Raw genomic sequence first — 12034 nt, forward strand, 5'->3', positions numbered from 1 at the left:
TACCCGAGATTGAAACTTGTTCGAAGTTGTATATGGTCATCCATCCTAATTGTGTATGGAAACTTGTTCGAAGTTGTATATGGTCACCCGAGATTGAATATATATTATATATTCCTCTTGAATTCTTCTTGTTTGAAATTTCATATGCATGTATATAGTAGCGTAGAATATGTGTACTGAAACTTCATCAAAATTAAAATAAAACACAAAATAAAATATAAAAGAAATAAAACACTACAAATTAAAAAGAAACCAGGTTTAGGGGGGCTAAAACCCTAAACCTGCGGAGGAGGCCTTTAGTCCCGGTTAGCCACGAGAACCGGGACTAAAGGTCCTCCGCCCCGACGGACTCCTGGCGCCCACGTGGACGGGCCTTTAGTCGCGGTTCGTAAGAGGCGCGACTAAAGGGGGGGGCTTTAGTCGCGCATATTTAGTCCCGGTTGGACAGCCGGGATTAATGGCCGTTGCGAACCGGGACTAAAGGCCCATTTTCTACCAGTGAACTAGCGCCGCCGCAAGGAACTACTCAAACCGGGGACAAGGGGCGACGAGGGTTTCCAGATTGAGCGAGCTTAGATGAGGGTGACGTTCGACAAACGGCTCAGTTGTCCACTGCCTTATCTGATCCCTGGCTCGGTTGGCCTGTCACGGACCAGAGTTCCCATGCGCGAATGCCGTCCCACCCTTACGTTTTGGGCCCACGAATACGCTACTGTTTCCTACCATATTTCACTGCCCGTTCAATTTTCCAAGCTCCGCGTCAGACGCGTCAGAGCCAATTTCACGGATCCCAAGCGACAAACAGACGCCCACGATTTCAGGTGCAGCTGGGCTCGGGCACCAAATCGACGCGTCATCTTATCAACCATTATACATGCCCTTACACTGAAGAGCGAAAAGACATGCATGCGTGTGTGTGTGAGAAAAGAGAGAGAGTGAGCTGTAACATTAATACCTGCCATGCAAGGACAAATGGAGTGGGATAGTAGTTGAATTAGACTGGATATTCAGTTTATATAGCAAAAAAATAGATACTCTTTTTGATCGAATCTTAAAGCAGCTATGGAATGATAAGATTATTACCGGTAGGAGGCGGAACTGCGCAATACGACTTTGCGGTTTGTGCATACTCCAGCCCAATTTGGCTTGAGAGCATCTATAGCAGACCCTGTATATGCCCCGACCCGTAAAATAACCGCCAAAATACGGGTCCGCGCGAAAAATGCTGCCCAATCAAACACTGTCGTCGAACCCGTAAAAAATTTTGAGGGGCGCGGTAAAATCCCATCTCCAACCCGCGAAACGCAGGTTTCCCACTCGACCCGACGGTGCCCTGTATCCCAGAAAGCGGTTGGCGGGAGGGACATTTCAGCCCGCTCGCCCGTTCCCCAGCCCCTTCCGCAGCCGCCCGCCATTGGTTCCGCCCGTCCGCCGCCGGCGATTCCGGCCATATCTGCGGATGGAATCACGCCGCGGGGGCGCCCCTCACCCTATTCCACCTAGCCGCTTCACCGGCTTCCCTGATTCGCTGAGCTGAGCCGCCCCTAGTCGCCGTCGCCGCGCCAAGATCGACCGCCGCAGAGCCACCGCCCCGAACCGCCCTTAGTTGCCGTCGCCGCCCCGGGATCGACCGCCACAGAGCCACCACCCCGAGCCGTCGATGAATACTTGTGCTTGTGCTTTGGGATGCGATATGCATAGTTGGTTCATGCAGCGTTCGTATTTGTGAATTTAGATGGAATTGAGCCCTCGCTGGAGGTTTTTGCTCGAGGATTCGGACGACCCGGATGTTGAGACGCTGCTTGAGAACCATCGACAGCAGATGTTGGTGATGGCCCTCGCCATGAAGGAGAATGAAGATGAGAACCGAAAGAGACGGCGAGGATCGACCGTCGGCCGTCTTTGCATCCCTCGAAATCGCCATCTCGGGAATGAGATGTTGATGCAAGATTACTTCGCGGACAATCCAATATATCTGCCGCACCTCTTCCGGATAAGGTACCGAATGCGTCGATCCCTCTTTGTAAAAATAGTGCAAGCTTTTGCAAGGCCAGTTGTCGGTATTTTACTCAAAGAAGAAATGCCGCGGGCTTGAAGGGATTTAGTGCATATTAAAAAATCTCGGCAGCTCTGTGGGTAATTGCATACGGCATTCCGGCTGACTATGCCGATGAGTACCTTTGCATTGGTGAAGATACTGCAATTGAGTCAGTGCGTAGGTTTGCCAAAGTGATAATCCGTGTCTTTGGTCCTGAATATCTTCGGGCACCCGACGAGGAAGACACAAAAAAGTTTATGGCATCAAGTGAGAGAAGAGGTTGGCCTGGCATGCTAGGAAGCATTGATTGTATGCATTGGACTTGGAAAAACTGCCCGAAGGCATGGCAGAGAATGTATTGTGGCAAGTCTCGTGATGCAACAATTGTGCTAGAGGCCGTAGCATCTGAGGATTTATGGATTTGGCATTACTTTTTTGATATGCGGGGTACTCTCAATGATATCAATGAATTGCAATGGTCTCATTTGTTTGCTAGGATTGCTAGTGGTGTTGCTCCTGCTTGCAACTACACTATCGATGGGCATGACTACACGAAGGGGTACTATCTTGCACATGGTATCTACCCTTGTTGGTGCACATTTGTCAAGAGTATCAAAGACCCCAAAATTAGGAAACAATGTGAATTTGCAAGGATACAAGAGGCAGCCCGAAAAGATATTGAAAGAGCATTCAGGGTTTTGCAATCTAGGTTTGCCATTGTTCGTCGTCCTGCTCGTTTTTTGGGACAAGCGATCCTTGAAAACATCATGACATGTTGTGTTATTCTTCACAATATGATTCTTGAAGATGAGAGAGGCATGAACTTGGAGTTCTTCTACGACAATGTGGGTAGCCCTGTCAAACCAGTTAGAGACCCTAACTGCATTAGAGAGGATCTCATTGAGCACCATTGGCAAAGGGCTGGGCAGTAACACATTCCATTTTTGCATTCATTTCAGTTAATTCATGTGTAATTTGTATTCAGGACAAGTATTGTATTGAATTATTCAGTTTGCTTCGGTGATTTCAATAATTATTGTAATTTGGATGATTGTGGTATTGTAATATTGAAATTATATCTTATATTTAATTAGTAATTCTGAATATGTGGCATATGTGTCAAATTCAGATAAAAACCCATCTGATTCCTGCACCGGCCGAGCATTCCGTTTTACACTTTCGCTACGTGGGGTCTGCTAGAGATGGTGTGAGGGCACCTGTCTCTTTCTCGGTTTGGGTGGTGTGGTACTAGCCATATTGCTGGGCACCAAGTCTAACTGGAACATGTTCATTCCTAGAAAAAGAACAAGGGCATATTTTTGCAAGTATTAACAAGAGATAAAATTTCCAACAAAAGATATGTACTCCTCACATCACATTTTTCTAACAAAATTTCCACAAGGATTAGAAATTTCTCAGAGGTTACCAACGGGCACAACTTCTAATCATCACATTTTTCCTTTAGCACCGTCAGTAACCAAGACAAGTTGTGCTACAGGTTACAACATAAATAGCTACTGTACATGGTAAAATACAAGAACTCTTCCTCGAGAGCAGTGAACATACATAGTCATATAGTGCGAGCAGTCAACACACTGTCATCAGGTTTCCGTCATCAGGTTTAGCGACCCGGGCGAAACTGTGGCGGCGGCCACGCCACCACCCTGCTCCGGCGAGGCTACGGCCTCTGCCGGAACCCTTTCCATGTGCGGATCTCGTCCGTCCTATGGACTGCTTGCGGCTACGCCGCCACCCCTTGCCGGCGAGGCTATGGCCGCTGCCAGTACCGTTTCCATGTGCGGATCTCGTCCGCCCTATGGACTGATTGCGGCTACGTCCGCGCCTGCGACTTCGGGCCCTTGTGGCCAGCTTGGATTTCAATTCCAGGCGAGGATGGAGATCGCATCTGATCTGAATCCTAGCCCCTTCAACAAGTTGGGCAGATTGGTTGATCCAATAAAGTTGTACCCGGAGGATCAGGCTACATCAACATGCCGTGAGCGGGAACCTCCAGATCGACAGAAACCCCATCTCGTGGTGATGTCGTCGGTCATCAAAACACGAACGATCATGCCTGTTGCTGCAAACGTGAAACCTGACGGTGGTGGGGGCGAGCAAGGGGCTCCCTTGGCGGATGCTACCCGCCCGAAGCCACCTGAAGGTGGATCGGAGGCTATGGCGGCTGGTGTTCTTACGGCTCTGGACTTCCAGGAGACAAATAGCATGGTCATGGTGGGTCACACTGATGCGAACGAGGATGACAAGAGGGTGGAGGGGACGCCCAAGAAGCCGAAGCCCAATGATGCATGTGTAACAGGGGCGAACTCAGCGGCGCTGAAAGAGGAGGATCCAAACACTATGGAGGCAACCGGCCAATGGGCCGCCGGTGAACTGACGGGGCCGCAAGAGCCGCCCCGTCAGGAGCAATGAATTGTATAAGTTGGAACTGTCGGGGGGCGGCCAACAAACCGACAGTTCGTGACTTAGTTGGCATGGTGAAATCTACGAAAGCAAAAATTGTTTTTCTGTGTGAGACTAGGCAGAGTTCAGACAAAGTCAAGCGTTTGTGTGGGAGATTAGGTTTAAGGGGCTTCTCTGGAGTTAGTAGTGTTGGTTTGAGTGGAGGCCTTGCCCTCTTTTGGTGTGATAGTCTGCATGTCAAAGTTCAGTCAGCTAATGAAAGATTCATTGATGTGCACGTGCGACTCTCTGAGCATGATCCTTTGTGGCGGCTGACGTGTGTCTACGGGGAGCCGCGTACTGAGAACAGACACCGTATGTGGACAATTATGAGAGACCTCAAACAATCCTCTGATCTACCGTGGTGTGTCATGGATGACTTCAACGAAGCTATGTGGTCATTTGAGCATTTTTCTACAACACCACGCAGCGATAGCCAGATGTTGGCTTTCCGGGATACTTTAGAGGTATGTGCGCTTGTTGATCTCGGTTTTACCGTTTACTTATGATAACAAGCAGCGTGGAAGAAGGAATGTGCGGGTGAGGCTCGACAGGGCTGTGGCGGACAACAGGTGGCGGGATATTTTCTCGGAAGCTCGGGTGGTTCACAATGTTTCGCCATGCTCGGACCATGTGGCCCTCGTGCTGGAGTGTATAAAGGAGGATACTGCTGCTAATACCCGCTGTAGCCTGCGTCGGTATGAGGCCTTCTGGGAGCGTGATGCATCTTTACCTGAGAAGGTTGCTGCTGTGTGGGAAGAAGCTGGCCAAAAGTTCAGTTTGGGTGATGTCCAGGCTGGTCTGACGAAACTGATGGTAGAGCTACATGCATGGAGCAAGAAAAAGTTTGGTAACATCACACAGGAGCTTGAGAAGTCTAGAAGCCGGCTGGAAGAATTGATGAATATGAACGCTGACAGGAATGAAATCCGGATGGTCGAGGACCATATGCAAGAGCTCTTGTACCGGGAAGAAATGTTCTGGATGCAACGCAGCAGAGTTGATTGGCTCAGAGAGGGCGATAGAAACACAAAATTTTCAGAGCCGTGCAGTGTGGCGAGCAAGAAAGAACAAGGTTAAACGTTTGATCGACGAGGCAGGCTGTAGTCATGGAGACCGTGCAGTTATGGGGGGTATGGTCAATTCTTACTTTCAAAACCTTTTCACCCGTGACAACACTCTTGACCAACGGCCTTTGCTATCACTTTTTGAAGGAAAAGTTACACCTGAGATGAACACTCGTTTGTGTGCTGATTTTAGTGAGAAAGAAATCTCTGATAGCTTATTCCAAATGGGTCCGTTGAAAGCTCCTGGGAAGGATGGATTTCCTGCAAGGTTTTTTCAGAAAAACTGGGCAGTAATGAAAGATGAAATTATCAAGGGCGTCAGGGAGTTTTTCAGAACGGGCCGCATGCCAGAAGGGGTAAATGAAACAGTAATTGTTCTTATCCCAAAAATTGATAACCCAGCTCGTCTCACTGATTTCAGGCCTATAAGCCTCTGCAATGTCATTTACAAAATTATTGCTAAGTGCTTGGTGAATAGATTACGGCCATTGCTTGATGACATCATTTCACCGTACCAAAGTGCTTTTGTCCCAGGACGTTTAATCACGGATAATGCGGTGTTAGCTTTTGAGTGTCTTCACTTCCTTCAGCATGAGAAAAATCCAGAGAACAGTTTTTGCGCATATAAATTGGATCTCTCTAAGGCTTATGACAGGGTGGATTGGGGTTTCTTGGAGCAAGCGATGATCAAGTTAGGCTTCTCTCATCAGTGGGTGCAATGGATAATGTCATGTGTTACCTCGGTGAGATATTCCGTCAAATTTAATGGAGTCATCTTGGATTCGTTTGCACCGTCGCGTGGGCTTCGGCAAGGTGACCCATTGTCCCCTTTCTTATTTCTATTTGTGGCTGATGGTTTATCCGCATTACTGAAGCAGGGAGTGGAGACACAGGCAATCCAACCTGTTAAGATATGTAGCAGAGCACCTGGTATATCACACTTGCTATTTGCAGATGATACCTTGTTGTTTTGTAAGGCTAATGTTGCCCAGGCAACTTATGTGAAGGAAGTTATTCAGAGATACGCCCGAGCCACTGGTCAACTTATAAACCCACATAAATGCTCTATACAATTTGGTGATAACTGTCCTTTGATGATACAGACCGGTGTAAGACAAGTATTGCAAGTGAAAAATTCTGAATTTGAAGGTAAATATCTTGGCCTACCGACGCCTGATGGGCGTATGCATAAGGGGAGATTTCAGATGTTGCAAGCAAGCTTAACCAAGAGGATCATGGCATGGGGGGACACCCTCACAAAGGCAGGAAAGGAGACCTTAATTAAATCTGTTTTGCAGGCCATCCCAACCTATATAATGGGGGTGTTTAAATTGCCATATTCTGTTTGTGATGACCTCACGCGGCTAGTGCGGAACTTCTGGTGGGGCTCGAAGCAAGGGAAAAGGAAAACCCATTGGCGTGCCTGGGACAAGCTCCTGGAGCCAAAAGGAAAGGGTGGACTGGGATTCCGTGATTTTCGGCTATTTAATCAAGCCCTACTTGCGAGATAAGCATGGCGTCTATTGACCAATCCAGACTCACTATGCACTCAGGTATTAAAAGCAAAATATTACCCTAACGGATCCCTTGAGGATACTGTTTTTTCAGGCAATGCTTCTCCAACGTGGCATGCCATTCATCACGGCCTTGAGCTCCTCAAAAAAGGACTCATATGGCGGGTGGGGAATGGCGAGCGAATCCGCATATGGCGTGATCCTTGGATTCCGAGGCCCACATCCTATCGTCCGATCACACCTCGGGCCACCTGTCGGCTTAGGCGGGTGTCCGAGCTCCTTGACGACAATGGTCGATGGCGGACGGATCTCCTTCAGCAGCATTTCTTGGCCCCAGATGTACAGTGCATCTTGTCGATCAAGGCCAGCCCACGGCGACTGGAGGATGTCCTCTCATGGGCGGCAGATACACGAGGTGTCTTCAGTGTTCGAAGTGCGTACAAGCTCGCGCTGGAGGACTGTACCCGCACCACTACGTGCGCCACGAGCAGGGCACCGGACGGCACGCGTGTCGTCTGGAAGGCAGTGTGGGGGTGCCCTGCCCCCCCAAAGGTCGAGTTTTTGCATGGCGGGTCACGACAAATTCATTGGCCACTCTTCAAAATAAAAAGAAAAGAAAGCTCGAGATTTCTGATACATGTGCTCTATGTGGTATGGAATGCGAGGACACGTTCCACGCTCTTTGCAGATGCCCTTTAGCTCAGCGGCTATGGACTGCGATGGCGCGCATATGGAGGATGCCCAAGGTGGAAGCTATCATGAACACCGGTCCTGAGTGGATCATCCATCTGCTTGATGTTTGTTCTGTGGACGTACGTCTACCAATAATCATGACCTTGTGGCGGAACTGGCATGTCAGAAACGAGGTTTATCATAACAAACCGGCACCACCAGTGGAGGCATCTTGTAGGTTCCTGTGTGGCTACATCAACTCACTGGTGGCCATACAGCAGCACCTGCATGCTGATGATTTAAAGGGGAAAACTGTGGTTGCTTATAGAGGCCAGGAGGGGAGCCACAAGTCGCCTGTGGTGAGGCCGAGCAAATCGCCGGAGCGTTGGAAGAAGCCGCCGCTTGGGTGGGTGAAATTAAACGTTGATGGCTCATGGCGGCAGGAGGATGAAACAGGGGGCGCTGGTATGATACTTCGCGACCACACAGGCTCTATTATCTTTGCGTCGTGCCGTTTCATCCAAAGATGTACAAGTGCTCTAGAGGCGGAGATCGCGGCCATTCTGGAGGGTGTGTCGCTAGCAATGGATAGAAGCAATGAACATATAATGGTGGAGACGGACTGCATGGTGGCTGCACGGATGATCACGGTTCAGGTCCCAGATAGATCCTTGCTAGCTCCCACGGTCAATGATATCAAGCACCTCCTGAGTAGTAGATCACATGGAATAATGGCCATCGGAAGGGACCAAAGCAAGGCGAGCCATGCCCTGGCTCACATGGGGCGTGTGCTCCCCAAAACGGCTGTCTGGCTGCGCTGCGCGCCGGACGAGATTCTTGCTCTACGTCAATCTGAATGTAATGACTCTGGCTAAGTAATGAAATTATTCTATCCGCAAAAAAAAAAAAATACAACAACTCTTCATGAGAACAGCACACCTCTAGATTGTGTTGAGGTTGGATTTTTTTTCCTTATCCTAACAGCAGATATATTTGAACATAATCATAGTTAAACATGCCGATGTCTCAAGAATCCAAACAAACACCAGATTTTTCGCCCTTCTGCATATGTTTCCACAACTCGGCATTGTTATTCACATACAGAAAAAGATAAGGCTCTTCAATCATATATGGTTTAAAAACATCAAAATAAGGCCATAAATGCTGATAACAGAGACATTGTTCCTACATTAGTAGGATTCTGTTAATCGCAAGTTGCCTTGTTCAAGTACAAACATCATATGCAATTTGATCCTAAACAGCATGCAGATTAAAGGGGAAGTAAATCCGATAATTATCACATTGTGTATATCCTTAGGGTGCAATGAGCCCATGTTCGACGGATCCAATCTACTCCCTCCGTTCCAAATTACTCGTCGTGGTTTTAGTTCAAATTTGAACTATATGCATAGCATAGACAAACTGCTGCCTAACCAAATTCAAAAGATTTGTGCGCGTTGCGTTGGGAGCCACCAATGAATTGGCCTAGCCACACAAAGATCCCAACTGAGCCAGCAAGGGAATTATGCGTCAACTGTCTATTGGCATTATTCACTGGCCAGTGTGAAGTGCTGTGGCCCTGTTTCTTCCTTCCAATCAACGAACCGCAATGCGAGGAATCCGTAGTTCAGAATTTTTTGCCTTGATGTTCTTGGTCAATTCCTCGAAAGATTCAGGTATAGAGTGGTACTCATGAAACATGAGTCCTTTTGTCCTTCATAGGGGAAGAGAAGACAATCATAATGTTAGTATCGCACATGATAGATGCAAAGAAGAAAAATTAAGAAAAAACAGACTTACCACTCATGAGGATGGCAGTAGGTTAGAAGATGGTCGGCAATGGTGAAAGGGCGCACGGAGGGTCGGATCCTATCCGCTCAGAGAAACCTGTCCTTATGGAGTGCACCACAACAGGGTCACGGCGCAAAGAGAAGTAAATGGAGTCGCTGCTCACAGAAGGGAGGTCCCTGTTGAGGAACAGCGCGTGGCCACCGAGGCAGTTCACTGGGATCAGCTCACCGCGGTCGATGTCCAACGCAAAGAGCTTATAGGCATTTTGCTGGAAGGGCTCCACGCCACAATGTTGTGCAGTTAAATGGTGGACGGCAAGCAGCACTCGCCCACCGGACTCTACGAGGAAGTAGTTGCATAGGCTCGGATTACCAAAATCATTTGGAACATGAGCAAGCACAGGATGTGGTGATCTCGGGTACAGCTGCATGATCTCTCTTGAGCCACCCATGGCGACGGTGGCGTAAAGCCTTCCTTGGAAGGGCAGGATGCTCCTAAGGAAGAGCCCTCGGTGGAGGACCTCCCAAGTTGGGCGGCCAGCCTCGGCGCCGATCACCACGCGCGTCCAGGGGAACCAGGCCACCACGGCAATGGAGGTCGCCGCGGACGACGCGCTGCAGACCGCGGCATTCATGTCAAGCAGAGAGTTGCGGTTCCTGACGGCGTCGTGGAACACAGGGACGAGGGACGGGAGGTCGACCACGACCCGCGTGAAGGGATGCAGCACCCGGACGGCGGCGGTGCGTTTGTTCAGAAGAATGATCAGTCCTTGGGTGAAGCCGACGATCCTGTGGCGCCGGAGCTCCGGCAGGCGGACGCGGAGGCGCCTGGCCGTCCGCGTGTGGAAGAAGCTGATCTCGCCGGCGTCGTCCGGGCGTACCCCGTCGCCGTCGCAGAGGGCGACCCAGCCGCGCGGCCAGAGGTCCGGTTTGCACAGGGTGGGGTCGCGCGCGTCGCTCGTGCAGCTGCGCCAGCCGGAGCAGACGGCCCGGAAGACGATGTAGTCCACCACGTCGTCGGCCAGCAGGCGGCTGGTGACGAGGTGAACTACATCGGTGGGGAGGGAAGCCCAGCCGCTTGCCTCAGTGGTCCGCCGGCGCTTGCAGGCAGAGAGCGGGGCCAAGGAGGGGCCTTTGCGCCGCCTTCCCGCCGCCGGAGTAGAAGGGGGTAGCTTTTTCCCCATCGCGCGCGCGCAATCTCGGCTTGCTCAGATCTCCTCCGCCCTCTCCTCCATCTATATATAGGCCGTTTCGTCTCCGACACCGGCCGGAACTTGAACTGCAGGGGAATCCGAGGAGTGACGGGAAATCCGAGGGAGGAAGAAGCCGTCGGCGTCGCGGATCCGAGGTAGGTGAGGAAGAAACTTAGGGCGGCCGGTGTCGGGGTGAGTGACCGGAGGGGATGGAGGCACGCCGCCGTGGAACACTGAAGGAACGCCTTCTTTTTTTTCTTTATTTAATCCACACAACGGAGCAGAGCTGGTGTGCCGTGCCGGCCCGCGTGCTGCGCCTCCAGGCCCAGGCACACCTAGCTACTAAACAGGCCGGCACGTTGGCCCGTTTAGCACACTCAGCTGCATATTTTTCAGCAAACGGGCTGGTTTTTAAATTCCGAAAACAATAAACGGACTGTGCCGTGCCGGTCCGCGTACCCAACCTCCATGCTCAGTCACAGCCCTAGACGTGCCGCGTGTCGGGCACAACCCGTTTAGCCCGTGTCGTGCCTGGCCCATAGCGGGCCATGCCGACGTGCTCACTGGTTGGCCTGGTTGGCCCGGCCCGTTTGGCCAGCTTTGCGCCGGAGGGGATGAAAATGTCACTCACTCAAATCCGCCCACCGCACGCACTCCCGGACGTGTCCACACACAGCTTCGGACGGCCTTTGAGGCAGCCATACTCCTTAAATTTGAACCCTCAAATTTATGTCATTCATGTGATCATATAACACAAAATTCATCATAATTCAATAATTCAACAATGCAACAAAGCAAAAAAAAAACACGGCTCAACAATCCAAACATGCTAAAATAAAAATCAAGTCAGGGCCACGGCTGGCCAACTTGATGGATCACTCGTTGGACGTCATTTGTTGTCTTGACTAATACAACCTACACTATCTTAGAAGGTAAGTTACATCATACATGCATAGTTTTTCTAAAATATCTCCAATAAAAGTTCCATTTTCTACAATATACTTGTATGAATATTGTTGTGATGATGTTCCTTGCCGGTTAGCAACCACATCAGTGTGGTCTCGGATCTTCTCATGCATCCCGTACTACGGCGGCCGCTACTACTTGGACCCAGTGTGCTAGGGTTTCTCATGCCTCCCGTCGGTGTCGCCGTTGGTCTACCTCGTCTTTTGTGGTGTTAGGGCCATGGAGGTGCGGAGGATCCTAACCCTTGCCGGCGGGAGGGCTTCGTTTTTTAATGTTTTTTGAATTTTGTTAGGGTTTGTGCCCGGTTCAAAGATGTGAGGCGGCTGCTGCTCTT

General features: G+C 50.0%; 1 protein-coding gene across 1 annotated transcript; it reads right to left on the minus strand.

The window, feature by feature from the left end:
• Positions 1 to 8680: 8680 nt before the first annotated feature.
• On the minus strand, positions 8681 to 10949 carry LOC123166678 (uncharacterized). Its single transcript, XM_044584477.1, has 2 exons — positions 9552 to 10949; positions 8681 to 9465 (listed from the first exon to the last, which is right to left on the minus strand). Exon 1 carries the CDS (start codon positions 10723 to 10725, stop codon positions 9574 to 9576), a length of 1152 nt encoding a protein of 383 aa, XP_044440412.1. The 5' UTR covers positions 10726 to 10949; the 3' UTR covers positions 8681 to 9465; positions 9552 to 9573.
• Between the last annotated feature and the right edge of the window lie 1085 nt (positions 10950 to 12034).

Source organism: Triticum aestivum, chromosome 7D (assembly GCF_018294505.1).
Source record: "Triticum aestivum cultivar Chinese Spring chromosome 7D, IWGSC CS RefSeq v2.1, whole genome shotgun sequence".
NCBI lineage: Eukaryota > Viridiplantae > Streptophyta > Magnoliopsida > Poales > Poaceae > Triticum > Triticum aestivum.